Source organism: Scyliorhinus canicula, chromosome 3, assembly GCF_902713615.1.
Source record: "Scyliorhinus canicula chromosome 3, sScyCan1.1, whole genome shotgun sequence".
In the NCBI taxonomy this organism is placed as follows: domain Eukaryota; kingdom Metazoa; phylum Chordata; class Chondrichthyes; order Carcharhiniformes; family Scyliorhinidae; genus Scyliorhinus; species Scyliorhinus canicula.
In genome coordinates this window covers 148,585,456-148,604,943 of record NC_052148.1, presented here as the reverse complement: position 1 = coordinate 148,604,943, position 19,488 = coordinate 148,585,456, and the positions used below count along the sequence as shown (strand labels likewise).

The window sequence follows — 19,488 nt, the reverse complement described above, 5'->3', positions numbered from 1 at the left end:
CCCTGTTGGTCCGTACCTTTAACGAGGCAAGGCGGGGGGGGGGGGGGGGGGGGGGGGGGGGCTTTGCCCCCCAACTATGTCACGGGCGCTGATTTCCTTGATCCTGAAGCGGGACAAGGACCCTCTGCAGTGCGGGTCATATAGGCCGATTTCGCTGCTAAACGCCGACGCTAAGCTGCTGGCAAAGATCCTGGCCACTAGAATAGAGGATTACGTGCCCGAGGTCATTTATGAGGACCAGATGGGGTTTGTGAAGGGAAGGCAGTTGAATGCGAACATGCAAAGGCTCCTCAATGTCACTATGATGCCAGCCATGGAAGGGGAGGCGGAGATAGTGGTGTCATTGGATGCGGAGAAGGCCTTTGGTAGGGTTGAGTGGGAGTATTTGTGGGAGGTGCCGGAGAAGTTTGGGTTTGGGGAGGGGTTTATCCGGTGGGTGAGGCTGCTCTACGAGGCCCCGATGGCGAGTGTAGCCACAAATAGGAGGAGGTCGGAGTACTTTCGGCTGTACTGGGGGACGAGACCTGTCCCCCTTGCTCTTCGCGTTGGCGATTGAGCCCCTGGCCATGGCATTGAGGGAGTCAGGGAACTGAAGGGGCCTGGTGCGGGGTGGGGAGGAGCATCGAGTGTTGCTGTGTGCAGACGACCTGTTGCTGTATGCGGCGGACCCGGTGGGGGGGATGCCGGAGGTGATGAGGATTCTTAGTGAATTCGGGGGTTTCTCTTGGTATAAGTTGAACCTGGGCAAGAGTGAGTTGTTTGTGGTGCATCCGGGGGATCAAGAGGAGGGGATTGGTAGGCTCCCACTGAAGCAGGCAGGGAAGAGCTTCAGGTACCTAGGGGTCCAGCTGGCTGGGAGTTGGGGGGCCCTGCACAAGCTCAACCTCACAAGGTTGGTGGAGCAGATGGAGGAGGAGTTTAAGAGGTGGGATATGTTACCGCTGTCACTGGCGGGGAGGGTGCAGTCCGTTAAGATGACGGTGCTCCCGAGGTTTTTGTTCCTGTTCCAGTGCCTCCCCATCCTTATCCCGAAGGCCTTTTTTAGGAGGGTCAACAGGAGTATTACGGGATTTGTGTGGGCGCATGGGACTCCGAGGGTGAGAAGGGTGTTCCTGGAACGGGGCAGGGATGGGGGGGCTGGCATTGCCCAACCTCTGTGGGTACTATTGGGCTGCCAACGCAGCGATGGTGCGTAAGTGGGTAATGGACGGGGAAGGGGCAGCATGGAAGAGGATGGAGGTGGTGTCCTGTGTGGGCACGAGCCTGGAAGCGCTGGTAACGGCGCCGCTGCCGCTCCCTCCAACGAGGTATACCACGAGCCCGGTGGTGGCGGCTACCCTCAAAATTTGGGGGCAATGGAGACGACATAGGGGAGAAGTGGGGGGCTCGATGGAGGCCCCGATACGGGGGAACCATCGGTTTGTCCCAGGGAGCATTGATGACGGATCTCTGGGCTGGCACAGGGTAGGGGTTAGGAGGTTGAGGGACCTGTTTGTGGAGGGGAGGTTCGCGAGCTTGGGGGAGTTAGAGGGGAAGTTTGGGCTCCCCCCGGGGAACATGTTTAGGTACATGCAGGTGAGGGCGTTTGCCAGGCAGCAGGTGGAGGGGTTCCCCTTGCTGCCTCCACGGGGGGTGCGGGACAGGGAGCTCTCGGGGGTGTGGGTTGGAGGAGGGAGGATTTCGGACACATACCGGGTAATGCAGGAGGTAGACGAGGCCTCGGTGGAGGAACTGACGGGTAAATGGGAAGAGGAGCTGGGTGAGGAGATTGAGGAGGGGACGTGGGCGTCCCTGGAGAGAGTGAATTCCTCCTCTTCCTGTGCGAGGCTTAGCCTCATACAGTTCAAGGTGCTGCATAGGGCCCACATGACTGGGATGAGGATGAGTAGGTTTTTCGGGGACGAGGACAAGTGTGCTAGGTGCTCGGGGAGCCCAGCGAACCACGCCCATATGTTTTGGGCGTGCCCAGCGCCGGGGGAGTTTTGGAAGGGGGTAGAAAGGACGGTGTCGAGGATGGTGGGATCAAGGGTCGAGCCAGGCTGGGGACTCGCAATTTTTGGGGTTGCAGTGGAGCCGGGAGTGGCCGGTGTTCTGGCCTTTGCGTCCCTAGTAACCCGGCGGAGGATCGTGCTCCAATGGAAGGATGCGAGGCCCCCAAGCGTGGAGGCCTGGATCAATGATATGGCGGGGTTCATTAAATTGGAGAAGGTGAAATTTGCCCTGAGGGGATCAGTACAGGAGTTCTTTAGGCGGTGGCAGCCTTTCCTGGACTTCCTGGCGGAACGGTAGGGAAATAGGCCGGCAGCAGCAGCAACCCGGGGGGGGGGGGGGGGGGGGGGGGGGGTTTGGATCGGTGGGAGGGAGAACTGTGTACATGGGTTTGTGGGATGTGGCGGGTGTTATATCTTTCCCTTTTGTTGTTTGGGTGTTCTTTTGTTTTTTTTTTCTTTTGTTTGTAGTTGTTTTTGAAGTTGGGTGGGTATTGTTCTTGGGGTGTTACCGCGGTTGTTTTGTTAATAGAGTTGAGATGTTTATATTTTGTAAAAATTTCAATAAAAATTTCTTTAAAATTGCCAGGACATTTAGGCTTGCAGGCAGAAGAACTGGCAGCCATAGCGTACATTGTAGAACACCCCAACTCGTTCCTGACCCCAGCCGACATATATTCTGACAGTTTATATGTCTGTAATAGTTTAACAGAATTCCTGCCCCTGTGGCAAACTAGAGGATTCGTTTCCGCAGACGGAAAACCCCTACCCTCAGCCCCATTACTCCAGCATATTCTCAGGACAGCCAAAGATAGAAAATATGGAATTATTAAAGTCCGTAGCCATCATCGTTCTTCCTCCCCAGTAACGTTAAGGCAGACGCCCTAGCAAAGGCAGGATCCAGATAAGGTCACTTTTGGAACCCCCTGAGTGCGCCCCAGTACACGCGGTGCAGGTCTCACAGACCAACATTCAGGATTTAGCAAAGGCCCAAAAAGATGAGAAGCTCAGGGAAGTTTTAAAAGGCAACTTCCCAGCCCCCTATGATAAGTATAAAAACACGTTAACCATACATGACGGTGTGATTTTAAAAGACGGAATTTATGTAATCCCCAGCCAGGACAGGAATCAGTTTATTTGCCAATTCCATGACAACCATGGACATCAAGGCATAGAAGCCACCCTAGCCCACCTCAGACATCTCTGCTGGTGGCCTGATTTAAAAACTGATATCGCTACATTGAGAATTGTTTAATCTGTGCCCAGAACAATCCGGACAGATACGCAAGAAAAGGTCACACCCGCCCCATTAATGGCTCTGGACGAACTTTCAAATTGATTATATAGGACCCCTACCCCCCTGCAGAAATGGTTTCAAGTATGTGTTGGTGGTCATCGACACCTTCACAAAATGGGTGGAAGCCTTTCCATCCAGAACAAACACAGCCAAAATGATGTCCAAAATCCTCACTCAGCACATCTTTACAAGGTGGGGACTTCCACACAATATAGAGTCCAATCAAGGCCCCTATTTTACAGGACGAGTGATGAAAAACGTCCTTACAATTTTCGGCATAAAACAAAAATTCCATATTGCATACCACCCCCAATCAAGCGGCATACTAGAAAGAATGAACAGAACCTTAAAAGCGACCCTCAGAAAAATGGTGCAACAGCACAACATCACCTGGGACGCAGTTCTCCCATTTGCATTAATGAATACGAGACACGGTATCCACGTCCACAGGATACACCCCCCACACCCTCATGACCGGACGCCCCATGAAAGGGACAGAATATTTATTAGGACTGGATTTGGCCAGCCCTCCAGTCACCGCCCTCACCCATGAGAAAGCAGTTCAACATATTATAGAAAATGTAAAGGCAGCCCAGCTTGCAGCAGCAGTTAGACTTGGGACACACAAGAAGCAAAGCAAAGTTTGCTTTGGTAAGACAGTACACGCCATAGAACTTGCAGTAGGGCAGCAAGTCATGCCAGCCCTATACAGCCCCAGTTCATTCCTTTCCCCCAAATTTGCCGGACCGTACTCCATCTCTGATATACAGCCCCTCTGTATATAAAATCACATATCCCAATGGCAAGTCTGCGTGGTTCCACATAAACTAGCTTAAGGCTTATGGCTCGCAGAATAACCATTCACACCAGATCTCGCTCGTAGCAGCAGATGAACACGCCCCGCCCACGAACAACGTTTTCCTACCCTCCCCCAACCTTTCCAGCCCATCCTCAGACACGACTTCGACTCCACTTCCAGAGGCACGACTCCGCCTCTCCCTTCCTCGAACCAGCAGCAACAGCAACAGCGATAGCGACAGCCCCAGCACGCCACAACACACCCCTGCACCAGGCCCCACTCCCAGCGACTCCGAACATGATTCCAGCGACCCCTTTGAAATAACGTATATTAAAGCCCCTGATCCAGACCCACTGCCCGACAATTACGGATTGTCCCCTAGCCGCACCAACCTCGATACAAAATACTGGCACCAAGACAATTTGTTCAGGGTCGTCCGGAATGACGAGATGGGCCTCAATTCGCCCCAAGTAGCTTTAGCATGACTACTCAAGTTAAGAATATGGCAACGGGGAGAAGATAATGACTTAGAGTCTGACTTCCACCAAACGAATCCCTTTGCGATTCTGTTCACTTTAGAGCACTGAGGTGTCCAGACGATGGTAGAAAGGAACCGATGGAGATTTACGGTGTCCTTTCTGATGGAGTCTGCACGATTTTGTTATGTTAGCTGGTTGCTTCAAATGTTTGTTACTGTCAATGTTGAATGTTGTTTGTTCATTTAAAGTTTTTATGACCCCACACCACAATTCTTTTAACGCCCACTGGCAGTTAAAGGGACAATTTTGTCCACAGACAACCATTCATAACTGCTCTTCTGCTTTGAAGAAAGAAGTTAGCAAATGCAGTCCCCACAACGACCACACACTCTAACCGTTCTTGTCTGGTCACTCAGGCAGTGGAGTAACGGCACTGGTCCCCACCCTACCTGAGGACCCCCGAGTCAGCTGCGCCCGGGTAGAGCACATACGGCACTGGTCACCGTCCTAGCCGGGGATTCCAGCCATTCTTACCTACCATTTTGGCACTTTTAGTTCATAACTCTTCTGTTTGTTTATGGCGACCCTTAGGTTGCTTCCAAATGCTATTTACGTCCTCAAACACTGGCATGGTAGATCGCACAGGATGTGAGGCGGCTCGCACTGTGTCAGTTTTTTTTCTAGGATGTCTTGTCCCAAAGATTTTGTTTAAAAAGAAATGAGGGAGTCACAGATGGTGATCAATTATAACGGATAAATGGACAGACAGACAGACGTACGAGATCTTAAACAAGATAATAACAGAAATTATGCTTGTGTACATAGAACTCCGGAACCACAGAAGCCTCAAGAAGGTGAAAGAAGAAAAGATGAAGACAACCATCATGCTCTACAGTTAGATCTTAGCGGGATCCCCCCAGTTGCGCACAGACGCTACACCCCTGACCCCTACCCCACAGGCCGTGAATGTTTTCCATCCCTGCCCTACACTGTACCCTGAGACAGTAACCAATACACCGACCTGGTGTGACAAGTTCATGACTTGGTATTCCCTATCCTACGTTGTGCAATCACTATTAGTACTTGCGATACTCTGCAGTGTCTTTCAGACCCTAAGACTCAGGAGATGGCAGAGTAAAGCCTCCCGCACTCCGATATACACATTCGGATCCCCTATTTTCGGACTTCAACAAAGCCCCTAACCCCTTTAAGTCAATTAAAGTACATCACCTTTTTGTGTGTTTGTTCGTTCTAATAAAAGAAATGTGAAACTCTGTGCTTGACTGCCAAGCCAGAGAGACCTGTGTTGCTGCTATTGTACAGTTTAAAATGTTGTAAGTTATTTTGAGTGGTTGAGGATAGTTTAGTTAAGGACAGTTAGAGGTTCCAAATTTTTAAAATTTGTAATGCATGCCTGAATGTTATAGCGCCTTGTAGAATTTTATAATGATGTATGTACATAAAGTAATTTAGGTAAAAGTGTCAATTAATGGGACAGAGTAGTGTAGGACCTGTCCTTACTTATGGGTGCCCGACTTAGGAGGAGAACAAAGAAGATGCAGTAATTTGATCCTTCGCGCTTCGTATTGAGGATCACAAGGAGAGAGTGTAGCCATCTGGAATGGCCACTTCCAGAATACAATATGGATGGTCGCAATGACTGTAGGGAAATATGGACAATGTTAAGAAAGCAAGAAGGCACAGAGCCTGTATGCATATTGGAGAAGGCAACCCCCAGACGAGACTGAAACTGTAGGTCAATTAACATATTGATGGCCCATCTCCGGGAACAAAGGAAAGACACTCAAGCAACCGATCTGGCTCCAGACATCCCGGCGTCAGTTCCCCAAACCGAAAGCGTAAACAAAGCCAGGCCAATGGCCACCTGGGGCATGCCCAGCCATCAGGGCAGCCACCCCTTTATTGGTCAAGATCAATACGAGTGATTAAGATTGTGCGGGCGAGACTGGTCGATCATGACCGAGGCGAGCCGCGGCTGGTCATCGCTGGTGTCAGACAATGGGGTGCCCAGGGGGCACGGGTCCTGGAATGATGGTGGCACCCACGTTCTGTGGGGGAGACAAGATGGCGGCGCCTGACGATCAGGAGGAGGACAAGATGGCGGCACCCACGGGCCGCACGTGGCGGGGGTTGAACAAGATGGCGGCGTCCATGGGCCGCATGTGGTCTGGGGAGGGGAAGATGGCGGCGCCCACTGGCCGTGCGTGGTCCGCGGGGGGAAGATGTCTGCGCCCATTGTTTGTACGCAGGGGGAGGGGCGAAGCGACAGCGGCGACTGAGCGAGCCTGGTACACCAGAGTGAAGTGCCCCTTTTTGCCGCAGGCCTTGCAAAGGGCGCTCCAGGCCAGCAGCGTTGGCAGGGGTGTTTTGGCTGCCCACAGAGGTAACATCTGTGTCCCCGGGGTTGGCTGGTTGGCGCGTGGCACAGGCGTAGGGTTGGCTGAGTGGGGTCCCTGATGGGGCGGCCATTTGCAGGGTCCACGATGCGTAGGAGGGGTGGGCCACGCAGCCGGGGGTGTAAGCCTGGATATTGCATGAGGCGACCATCATCGATAGCACCAGCATTTCGGTTGCCACGAGGTCGAGCGTAGCCCCCTCTAAAAGTCGCTGGCAGATGTGATCTGACGCAATCCCCATAACGAAAGCGTCACGCATGAGCAAATTTGAGTGTTCCGTGGCCGTCACGGCCTGACAGTCACAGCCTCTGACCAGGGGAATAAGGGTAAGCCAGAAATCTTCTATTGACTCACCAGGGCCGTGACTACGAGTTGAGAGGACTGGCATAAAGCGTGTTAGTCCGATGGGCGTAATTGTCTTTTAGTAGTGCCATGGCTTCATCGTAGGTCGGTGCATCCTGGATAAGCAGAAAAACGCTGGAGCTCAGCCGCGTGTAGAGGATCTGGATCTTCTGAGCTTCCGGAATTGGGTCTGGTGCAGACCTGATGTAAGCTTCGAAACAAGCTAGCCAGTGTTCAAAGTCCTTTTTGGCGTTGCTTGATTGCGGATCCAGCTGCAGGCGATCCGGCTTGATGCGGAGGTCCATCTTCTGAAAACCTTAGTGTAATATATTGATGCATGATCAATTGCACAAAGACGAGAGTTGAATACAACTGAGGCTTTATTACACTAAGATGTGTGGCCTCCTACAGCAGCTGGCGAAATGGCTGCTGTATGGGCAGCACACATATTTATATTCTGCCTACTGGGTGGAGCCAGCAGGCAGGAACTACCCCTGTACCTATCGTACAGAGCCTTACCATACATACCCTAATATATACAGCAGTGGTTACTACCACAGGTACTAATGGCATAGGCAGGAAGAGGAAAGAGGTCTAGCTAAGACAATTCAGAGAGTTAGGTCAGGAGCTAAACAGCAGGACCTCGAGGGTAGTAATCTTGGGATTACTACCCATGCCACATGCTAGTGAGGCTTGGAACAGGGAGAGCGGACATTTGAACATGTGGCTAAAGAGCTGGTGTAGGAGGGAGGGCTTTAGATATATGGATCACTGGGCTGTCTTCTGGGAAAGGTGGGAATTGTACAAGAAGGATGGGTTGCACCTGAATGGAGGGGCACCAATATCTTGGGCGGGAGATTTGCTAGTGCTATTCGGGAGGGTTTAAACAAGTGTTGTGGGGGGTGGGAACCGGAACAGGAAGCCAATAAGTGTAGAGACTGGGGAAAAAAGTGAGCCTGAGATAAACATAGCACAGAATAAGAGCAGGCAGAAGCAGCCGCAGAGCTCAGCAGGACTGTAGGTCTGGTGTGCACTTGCTTCAACGCAAGAAGTATAACAGGTAAAACAGATGAACTGAAAGCCTGGATTACTGCATGGAACTATGATGTAATTGCAATTACGGAGACATGGTTAAAGGAGGGACAGGATTGGCAGTTTAACATTCTGGGATATCATTATTTTAGACAGGACAGAAGGGGAAACAAAAGTGGTGAGGGAGTTGCATTGCTGATCAGCTGTGTGTTGAGGGAGGACACATTGGGGGGATCTTGTTGTGAGGCATTATGGGTGGAGCTCAGGAATAAGAAGGGTGAAATCACAATGTTAGGAGTGTACTATTGACCTCCCAACAGCACACAGAGAAAAGGAGCAGTTGTGTCGTCAGATACAGAAAAGATGTGATAAAAGCAGGGCCGTTGTGATGGATGACTTTAGCTTCCCCCATATTGACTGGGAACCCCTTACAGCCAGGGGCTTGGATGGAGAACAATTTGTTAGATGTGTCCAGGAAGGCTTTTTGGTACAGTATGTTGACAATCCAACCAGGGTGGGGGCTATACTAGACTTGGTATTGGGAAATGAGCCGGGCCAGGTGACTGATGTTTCAGTGGGGAGCATTTTGGGCTTAGCGACCATTATTCCATAAGATTTCAGGTAATCATGGATAAGGACAAATTTAGTTCAGGCATCATGATTGACCCAGGCTTGGAGGACCGAAGGGCCTGTCCTGTACTTCTCTTTGTTCCTTGTTCTTTGTTCTAAATCAGTCGTTTAGTCAAAAGTTACATTTCATAACTTTATCTTGAAATGCTGATGGAATTTAACCATAGCTTATGTAACTATATCTCTAAAGCAATATAGTTGCTATTCTGAATAGATTCTTGCTATAGTTAAATATTACAAAGGTTAGGTAATTTGTCAGGCAGGGGCTTTGTGGTGTAGTACGTGATTCACCGTCATTGATTTTAGACTTTGCCCCTGCCAATGCTCTATATAACCCACACACAGTGGGAATGTAAAGAAAGTCTTCTTCACTCAGCATTCTGTCTTCTACCAGGAAAGATCCGGTGAGCATAAGAGTAAACTGGTAGAAACTAGTGAATGAGCATTCAATCATTTAATTATCTATTGCAAGTTAACATTAACATTTAAGTTGCTTTAGAATTTTGCTTCTAAATTATGTAGGTTATTAATAGGGAGAAGAGTCATATTGGATTCGAAGCTTTAACTCTGTCTCTCTCTCCACAGATGCTACCAGACCTGCTGAGATTTTCCAGCATTTTCTGATTTCCTGCTTCAATTGTTATTCATTACTTTTGTCTTTGTGCTCAGTCGTAGCATCAAATTGGTCCACTTGTTACTGGGGCTTAGAAAAGCATTCCTTATTGATAGTCTTCCCTTTGGGGAACATTTTAAGCCTTGCTCCTGCGGTTGGGGGGAACAAAACTGACTTTTTAAAAAAAAACCTCTGGTTTGCATCTGGGCGCCACCGCTGGCGTGTGGGATGAGAAGAGGATGCGGGAAGCAGGTCCAGGCAGTGTTTCTGTTGGTTATTCGCGCCTGTTGCCAGTGGCGAGTCAGGTGTGGAGGAATCGGTGTTGGGAACTCTAAATCTTTGAACATTGCACCTTGCAGACACCATGGCTCCTCCTCGTGCTGAGTTGGAGGGTTCACGGAGCAGCTCTGGGACTGAGGAACTGGGGAGTAACTCCAAGCCATCAGTGAATGGTAAGTGATGTCCCCCTCCCTCCCTTCCTTGCCACCACCACCAGCTGGGATGCCAGCTCCCTGCGGGAGAGCCCAGTTCACCTTGCTTGCTGTCTCTGCTCCTGGTGTCATTCACCTTTCCCCCTATCTGTCTCTCTCTCTCTGTGCCAGGACCCGCTGGTGAACCAGAGTTGTTCTCCGCTTATTCGACCATCACCCTGGTGAAGGACGAGCCGGAAGATCCGTGGGCATTGCCCAAACTCGAGGCTACTGGCATCAAGTGGAGAGGTACGTAACCCCCTCCCTACCTCCGCCTGGAGACACATTTCCCACAATGTGGTGATAAATAACTTTAGCAACAATAATGATGCGAATAAATGTTCCTGTTGGCAGACCTGAATATTCAGAGGAAAATCTTTCGTGTGGTGGAAGCGGTGGTGAAAATCGCTTTACTGCTTGGATTCCTCTACCTGTTTATTTGTTCCCTGGACATCCTGGGTTCCGCATTCCAGCTGGTGGGAGGTGAGATCTTTTGGCAACTTTTTGTGCATCTGGGGTTTTGGGCACTTGCAAAGGAGGACGAGCGCGGGGAGGCAACTTTGCAGCAGAGCCGACCTCATTCTCCTTGTCCTTTCTTGTTTTGTGGCCCCTGTTGTTCTGCAGGTAAAGCTGCCGGCGATATTTTCAAAGATAACGCGGTGCTGGCGAACCCTGTGGCTGGGCTGGTGATCGGAATCCTGGTCACGGTCCTGGTGCAAAGTTCCAGCACCTCATCTTCCATCGTTGTCAGCATGGTGTCCTCCAACTGTAAGTACACACTGCCCCCCACCCCCTCCAAACATCAGCCACCCAGCCAGGCTGCCACCACCACAAGGTCATTTTTTGTTGCAATGATTCGATATCTTGCTGCTTGTCTCTCTCTCTCTCTCTTATCTTGGTCCCGCTGTTTCTTTCCAGTGTTGGGAGTGCGATCCGCCATTCCCGTCATCATGGGAACCAACATCGGCACCTCAGTCACCAACACCATCGTGGCCCTGATGCAATCCGGAGACCGAAATGAATTTAGGAGGTGGGTTGAAACGCCGTCCATCCCTCTCTGAACTCTTTTTTTTGTAGCAGTAAAAATCCCAAACACAGGGACTGGGCAGAGCAGACTGGCAGGGGAAGAAGGGCAAGCTGGCAAGAGTTAAATGATCTGATAGTAAACTAATTGGTTAAAAGAGGCAAACTGGAGGGGTAGGATGGGGAAGGATAATTCCAATGATAGGAACTGCAGGACACACACTAGAGAAATGGTCAGACACCTGGCTGAAGTACATTACCACAGAGAAGTGTGAAGTAATTCATTTTGGTAAGGAGAATAAGGACAGCAGGGTGGCACACTGGTTAGCACTGCTGCCTCACAGCTCCAAGGACCCGGGTTCAATTCCGACCTTGGGTAACTGTCTGTATGGAGTTGGAACTTTCTCCCCATGTCTGCGTGGGTTTCCTCCGGGTGCCCCGGTTTCCTTCGACAGTCCAAAGATGTGCAGGTTAGGGTGGATTGGCCATGGAAAATTGACCCTTAATGTCAAAAAAGGTTAGGTGGGGGCCACAGAGTTACAGGGATAGGGTGGAGGTGTGGGAATAAGCATAAGTAAGGTGCTCTTTCCAAGAGTCGGTGTAGACTCGATGGGCCGAATGGCCACCTTTTGCAATGCAGGGATTCTATGACAGGCAATACAAACTAAATGGTATGATTTAAAAGGAGGTTGAGGAGCAGTGAGATCTGAAACAAAGTTTTGTTGGTGGTAGGACATGTTGAGAAGGCAGTTTTAAAAAAACATTCAGATTATTTGGCATTGTAAATAGAGGTAAAGGACTACAAAAGTAAGGAAGTTATTGCTGATACTGCAGATGCTGCAAATCTGAAGTAAAGAAACAGAAAATGCTGGAAATATCAGGAGGTCAGGCAGTATTTGTGAAGAGATGTTTCATGTTGATGATGACCCTTTGTCAGAAGTTATTACTAAACCTTGTCAGAGTTAAGGCTCCAGCTAGAGTATTCGAGGAGGCAGGATGAGGGGATGGTTGGTGTTGTGGTATTGTGACTGCATTAGTAATCCAGAGGTCCAGGTTTATGCTCTGGGGACATGGATTTGAATCCACTTTGTCAGCTGGTAGAATTTAAATTCAATTGATAAAAATCTGGAATTGAAAGATAGCCACAATAATGTGATAATCAAACTATCATTGATTGTTGTAAAACCCCATCTAGTTCACCAAGTGGGAAGGAAGTCTTCCCACCTACATGTGACTCCAGACCAACTGCAGCGAGGTTGACCCTTAACTGCCCTCTGAAATGGCTGAGCAAGCCTAGTTCAAGGGCAATTCAGGATGGCAACAAATACTGGCCTTGCGAATGATACATGGAAAAAGAAGAGATTTACTGGAATTGTACAGAGATTCAAGACTTCTGTAATGTGGAAATCCGGGGGGGGGGGGGGGGGGAGGGGGTGTGGGTGGGGGGGGGAGGTGGGGGCGGGAGACTGGGTTCTCCTTCAAACAGAGGGTAAAAGGAACAATGTTGCTGGTACATAATTTGATTTCACATTTTTTTATCATGTATCAGACAAAAAGAAAGTGGTTAGAATAAGGAATTTGGAATGATTAAGGCAAAAATTACTTTAAATGTCGCCTTGATTAACACGTGGAGTTGGATTTAATGGGTGTCAGGGCCTGTGCAGCCCACGGAGAAAAATCAGTCAGGGTGGGGGGGGGGGGGGGGGGGGTGGAGTTTACCCCCCCCCGCCCCGGCAGATTGCCGTGCAGACATTTAACACTCTGAGATGAATTATTAGGTTACGGTGGCACTTCTACCCCAATCTGAGCAGTAAATCCCACCTCTGAGCTGCCAGAAGTGAATAGTAGGTTATCCTGAGAGGATTTGATGAAATATAGTGAAATATAAACATCACCACGGACCATTTAGGCTGAATGGACTATTTCTGTGTGGTAAATTCCATGTAATTATAGGCACTTTACAAACCCATAAAAACGATTCATTACCATTCAGGGTAAATAATTTGTAAGAAGTAACTGTTTTCCAAGTGTCCAAATTTACAGCTGAAACCAAACTGGGAGTAATGGCAAATGCTGCATGTCAAAGTCAGAAAGACATTAACAAGTTTAGTTAGTGAGCAGAGAAATGGACGATGCAAATCATATAGGGGATTGTAAGGTTCTACAATTTGTTGGAGAAATGGCTGATTGGGATCATGCGTTAACTAGAAATGTACATGAAATATCACAAGAGGAAAGAAACTTTCGTTTTAGTGAGCAGTTCACTGCTAAAAAAGAAAACAATGTTGGTAGTATAACAGGGAAATGAAATATAAATCCAGATAAATCAAAACTGTCTTTGAAAGTCCAACTCTTTCCTTTCTATAATGTGCATTATTAGCAATAATAATCATAATTAGCAATAAGACACCTCAGCCCCTTTATGATGCAATTTCAATGACAGTTGTTTATGTGACTGCAAAGTAGTTGTTTCTAGAAATCAGTGCAAAGATGCAACTTTGGAGGCCTTGGACAGTGTTAATAATCAACAACCTTGAAGCTGGCTGTACAGAGATTCTCACCTTTTTGTCCTTGTCCAGCTATCCCCTGGAAAAGCACTCCAAGAGTATTTGGATATTGTAAAGGGGTGGAAATATGGCCTCATATGTCTTTGTTCCTTTTCCCTTTCCTATGTGCCTATGAACTCAGGTTTCCCCAGGCAGAGAGGTGAGAAAAGTTAATCCCATAATATTTAATTTCACTTTCCCATATATCCTAAACTGCAGCTACTAACAGTATGCTGATTTAACATTTATTGATCGATGTGGAAATGATGCCTAAAATCTCCTTTCGCAAACCTCAGCCCCAGGCAATTCTAACAGGACAAACTAATAAGTAAGTGATGGAACCATCAATTCAGCAAACACGTGTAGTTGGATCTGAACAGAGGCTTTAATACACTTACAACAGAGCTAGCCTATTTGTCGTTGAACTTCAGATGAACTGGCAGGCTGGCTCTAAGGCACTGATCTTTATACATCGGTCTCAGGGGGAGGAGTCCTGGGCGGAGCCAAGGGAGGAGCCCAGTACAAACTCTCGCGTACTCCCAGAGTGACTCCCCCTGGTTGTCGGATAGTGCAACTGCACTTACAATGGTGGATAGTGAACATATATACACGGAGTTTATATTGGCAACTATATACAGCATTGATCTTACAACGGGTAGATAACGAACATATATACATGGAGTGATATTGGCAACTATATATAGTGTGAATCACATTCACCACATTAACCCCCTGTTAAAAAAATCAAGTCTGGCGGGGGTGATGGCTCAAAGAGTCAGTCTGTCCAGTGGACGTATTGTCCGTTTTGATCTGCGGAGCACCGAGGTTGCAGCCTCTTGTGGTGGCTGGGCGGGCGTCGAGGTCTGGGGTACAATTGCCGGCTCCGGGGCGAGTCTTGTCCGAGCCTCATACACCTCCTGGTCGAATGGAGACTGGGGGCGCGGGGGGCGGGCTGGTGCTGGTGCTCGGGACTGGTGGGGTGAGCTCGCAGAATCGGGGGCGCAAGGGGGCGGCCGCATAGGGAACGGGGAAAGGAGTTCCTCAGTGGGGGTAGATGGGGGGCTGGATCCAGCGGGTGCCAGGTCCCGGAGGGATACTGTGTCCTGGAGACCATCAGGGAACTCAACAAATGCGTACTGTGGGTTGGAATGAAGCTGGCGCACCTTTTCAACAATGGGGTCGGTTTTGTTCGCCCTGACGTGCTTCCTTAGGAGAACCGGGCCTGGCGTCCTCAGCCACGCCGGAAGTGAGACCCCTGTGGTAGTGCCCTTGAAAAAATGAAGAGCCGCTCGTGGGGGGTTTGGTTGGGAGCTGTACACAGGAGGGATCTAATTTCGTGGAGCGCGTCAGGAAGGACTTCCTGCCATTGGGAAACTTGGAGCTTCCTGGAACTGAGGGTCAGTAGGACGGTCTTCCAGACCGTCACATTCTCCCTCTCCACCTGTCCGTTCCCCCTGGGGTTGTAGCTGGTAGTCCTGCTCGAGGCGATGCCCTTGTCGAGCAGGTACTGACGCAGCTCATCACTCATAAAGGACGCATCCCGGTCGCTGTGCACGTAGCTGGGGAAACCGAATAGGGTGAAGCCAGTAGGGGCAGCACGGTAGCATTGTGGAGAGCACAATCGCTTCACAGCTCCAGGGTCCCAGGTTCGATTCCAGCTTGGGTCACTGTCTGTGTGAAGTCTGCACATCCTCCCCGTGTGTGCGTGGGTTTCTTCCGGGTGCTCCGGTTTCCTCCCACAGTCCAAAGGTGTGCAGGTTAGGTGGATTGGCCATGATAAATTGCCCTTAGAGTCCAAAATTGCCCTTAGTGTTGGGTGGGGTTACTGGGTTATGGGGTTCTGGGGATAGGGTGGAGTTGTTGACCTTGGGTAGGGTGCTCTTTCCAAGAGCCGGTGCAGACCCGATGGGCTGAATGGCCTCCTTCTGCACTGTAAATTCTATGATTCTAAGACACTATGCAGGGCCCTAATGACTGTGTGGGAGGTCATATCGGGGCATAGGATGGCGAAGGGGAATCGGAAGGCCAATCAACCTAACCCGCACATCTTTGGACTGTGGGAGGAAACCGGAGCACCCGGAGGAAACTCACGCACACACGGGGAGGACGTGCAGACTCCGCACAGACAGTGACCCAGCCGGGAATCGAACCTGGGACCCTGGAGCTGTGAAGCATTTATGCTAACCACCATGCTACCGTGCTGCCCCTTATCGGAAGACCTCGTCAATAATGTTAAGGAAGTAAATGTTTTTGTTAGTGGAGGGGAGTGGCCCTTTGAAATCGATCGCAAGGCGTTCAAAGGGCCTAGAAGCCTTGACCAAGTGGGCCCTGTCTGGTCTATAGAAGTGTGGTTTACACTCCACACAGTTCGGGCAGTCCCTGGTGACCGCTTTTACCTCCTCGTTGGAGAAAGGCAGGTTTCGGGCTCTGATGTAGTGGGCGAGCCAGGTGACCCCTGGGTGGCAGAGGTCATCGTGGATGGCTTTTAGGCGGCTGATTTGCACGCTGGCACATGTCCTGCGGGATAGGGCATCCGAGGGCTCGTTGAGCTTCCCCGGTCAATATTTGATATCGTAATTGTAGGTGGAGAGTTCAATCCTCCACCAAAGAATTTTGTCATTTTTAATTTTGCCCCTTTGCGAGTTGTCGAACATGAAGGCGACCGACCGTTGGTCGGTAATGAGGGTGAACCTCCTACCTGCGAGGTAGTGCCTCCAGTGTCGGATAGCCTCCACGATGGCTTGTGCTTCCTTCTCGACTGAGGAGTGTCGGAGTTCTGAAGCGGATAGGGTACGGGAGAAAAATGCAACGGGCCGCCCTGCTTGGTTTAAAGTGGCTGCTAGCGCTACCTCTGAGGCGTCGTTCTCAACCTGAAAGGGAGTGGATTCATCCACCGCCCGCATAGCTGCTTTGGCAATGTCGACCCTGATGCAGCTGAAGGCCTGGCGCGCCTCAGCTGACAGGGGAAATCGTGTGGCCTTGAAGAGTGGGCGGGCTTTGTCCACATATTGGGGGACCCACTGGGCGTAGTACGAAAAGAGCCCCAAGCACCGTTTGAGGGCCTTGGGGCCATGGGGGAGGGGGAGTTCTAAGAGGGGGCGCATGCGGTCCGGGTCTGGGCCCAGGACTCCGTTCTCCACGATGTAGCCGAGGATGGCTAGTCTGTTTGTGCGGAACACGCATTTCTCCTTGTTATATGTAAGGTTTAATTTTTGGGCCGTCTGGAAAAAACGGTGGAGGTTGGCGTCGTGGTCCTGCTGGTCATGGACGCAGATGGTAACATTATCCAGATACGGAAACGTGCCCGCAGCCCGTACTGGTCTACAATTCGGTTCATTGCTCGTTGGAACACCGAAACCCCGTTGGTGATGCCGAAGGGAACCCGGAGGAAATGGAAGAGGCGGCCACCGGCCTCGAACGCCATGTAGTGGCGGTCCTCCGGGCGGATTGGGAGCTGGTGGTATGCAGACTTCAGATCCACCGTGGAAAATACCCGATATTGGGCGATCTGGTTTATCATGTCTGCAATACTGGGGAGGGGTTACGCGTCTAGGAGCGTAAAGCGATTGATGGTCTGGCTATAATTGACGACCATGCGGAATTTTCCCCTGGTCTTGATGACCACCACCTGAGCTCTCCAGGGACTGTTACTGGCCTCTATGATCCCCTCACTGAGCAGCCTTCGGACCTCCGTTCTGATAAATACCCTATCCTGCAGGCTGTACCCCTGCTGCGGGTGGCTACCGGTTTGCAATCCGGGGAGAGGTTGGCGAAGAGAGGAGGGGGGGCGATGTGCAGCGTGGCGAGGCTGCAGATAGTGAGTGGGGGCAGGGGCCCGCCGAAGCTGAGGGTGAGACTCTTGAGGTTACATTGGAAATCCAAGCCTAAGAGGAGTGGCGCGCAGAGGCCGGGCAAGACATACAGTTTAAATTTGGAATAGCTAGCACCTCGAATCGTTAGCGTTGCTGTAGTGCGGTCTTGGATTTGGATGGAATGGGAGCCTGAAGCGAGGGCGATAGTTTGGTTGACGGGATAAATAGGGAGGGAACAGCGTCTTACCAGCTCTGGGTTTATGAAGCTCTCTGTGCTCCCGGAGTCGAAGAGGCACGACGTGTTTTACCCGTTGATCTGGACCTTCGTCATCGAATTTCTCAGATGCTGGGGGCGAGATTGGTTGAGGGTGACCGCGTTGAGTTGCGGGCCGCGTGGTGGGTGCCCGGGGGAGTCGAATTCTTCCGATCGGGCGTCCTGTCAAGTAGATGCCGCTGTGTTCTGGCGAGCTTGATGCAGGAACACTGCGCTGAGTTGCGGGCCATGTGGTGACTGCCCGGGGAGGTCGTACTCCTCAGATGAGCTGTTTGAGTCTGGGGATGCAGCTAGGGCCTGTGGATCGCACGTGGAGGGTGGTGATGAAGATGGCGTCCAAGATGGCGGCCCCCATGAATCGCACGTGGCCGGCCGCATGGTGGAGGTTTGCCAAGATGGCGGCCCCCATGGATCGCACGTGGCGGGAGGGAGCGGAGCCTGAGCGTAGGCCGCAGCGTTTCAGGCCCCGCGGACCTGCTGGTGCTGGGGGCGATGTTTTTGGACTGTTGGGGTGTTGAGGGCTGGGGCCCTTCTGCCAAGGCACACTCTAGCATAGTGGCCTTTCTTCCCGCAGCTGCTGCAGGTTGCGGATCGGGCTGAGCAGTGCTGCCGCGGGTGCTGGCTTTGTCCACAGAAGTGGCAGGCTGGAGCAGTTGAATAACTGGTTTGGGGAGCTGAATAGTGGCAGGCTGGAGCAGTTGAATAACTGGTTTGGCAAGCTGAGTTGCTGGCTGGGGAAGCTGAGTAATTAGCTGGAGCAGCTGGATAGCTTGAGTAGTTGACTGGGACAGTAGGGCGACCGGCTGTGGCAGTGCGATAGCTGGGGGGCCTTGAGTCACAGGCTTGGGGGGTCCTCAGGTCGGGGGCCCATGCGGGGTTAGCGGGGTCCGCGGGAAACGAGTGGAGGCTGCGGAAGGAAACTTCCATTGTGATAGCAGCCTCTACGGTAGTCTCTAAGCCCTGGGCCCCATTTTCTAATAGTCTCTGGCGTACATCGCTAGATCGAAGGCCCGCTACAAAAACATCCCGCACAGCAAGCTCCCTCTGTTCGGCCGCGGTTACGGCCTGGTAATTGCAGTCATTTGAGAGATTGTTCAACTCGCGTGCAAGTTTCAGTAGACCGTTGTCGGCGAGTCGTGAACATATGGCGGGCAAAGACCTCGTTCATGAGCCTAATATACATTTTGTCCAAAATCGCCAGCGCTGCGGTGTAGGAACCGGCTGGATTTAGCTGTGTAGAAATTCTGTGGCTTACCCTCAGTAGGCTGAGCTTTTGTTCCTCCGTAGTTTCAGCGGTGCTGACTTTGGCCAGGTAGGCCGTAAAACATTTCAGCCAGTGGCAGAAGTTTTCTTTCGCCTCTGCATCCTGCGGATCGAGTTCTAGACGTCCTGGTTTTAAAGCGGATTCCATTGTTACTTCGGCAGCTTCTTAAGTGTAGTAAATTGATGGAACCATCAATTCAGCGAACACGTGTAGTTGGATCTGAACAGAGGCTTTAATACACTTACAACAGAGCCAGCCTATTAGTCGTTGAACTTCAGATGAACTGGCAGGCTGGCTCTAAGGCACTGATCTTTATACATTGGTCTCAGGGAGAGGAGTCCTGGGCGGAGCCAAGGGAGGAGCCCAGTACAAACTCTCACGTACTCCCAGAGCGACTCCCCCTGGTGGTTGGATAGTGCAACTGCACTTACAATGGTGGATAGTGACCATATACACAGAGTTATATTGGCAACTATATACAGCATTGATCTTACAACGGGTA

General features: G+C 50.8%; 1 protein-coding gene across 2 annotated transcripts in view; it reads left to right on the top strand.

Moving 5' to 3' along the window:
- Positions 1-9,786: 9,786 nt before the first annotated feature.
- Positions 9,787-19,488, top strand: part of LOC119963010 (sodium-dependent phosphate transport protein 2B-like) — a 31,489-nt gene continuing 21,787 nt past the window's right edge. The window contains exons 1-5 of one of the 2 annotated variants that reach the window (XM_038791461.1): positions 9,787-10,049; positions 10,200-10,316; positions 10,422-10,550; positions 10,692-10,835; positions 10,986-11,097. In XM_038791461.1, the coding sequence (XP_038647389.1) occupies positions 9,962-10,049; positions 10,200-10,316; positions 10,422-10,550; positions 10,692-10,835; positions 10,986-11,097 (590 nt within the window). In that variant the 5' untranslated portion in view covers positions 9,787-9,961. Of the gene's footprint in view, positions 10,050-10,199; positions 10,317-10,421; positions 10,836-10,985; positions 11,098-19,488 lie in introns of both variants that reach the window. The other variant, XM_038791460.1, reaches the window with a different exon arrangement.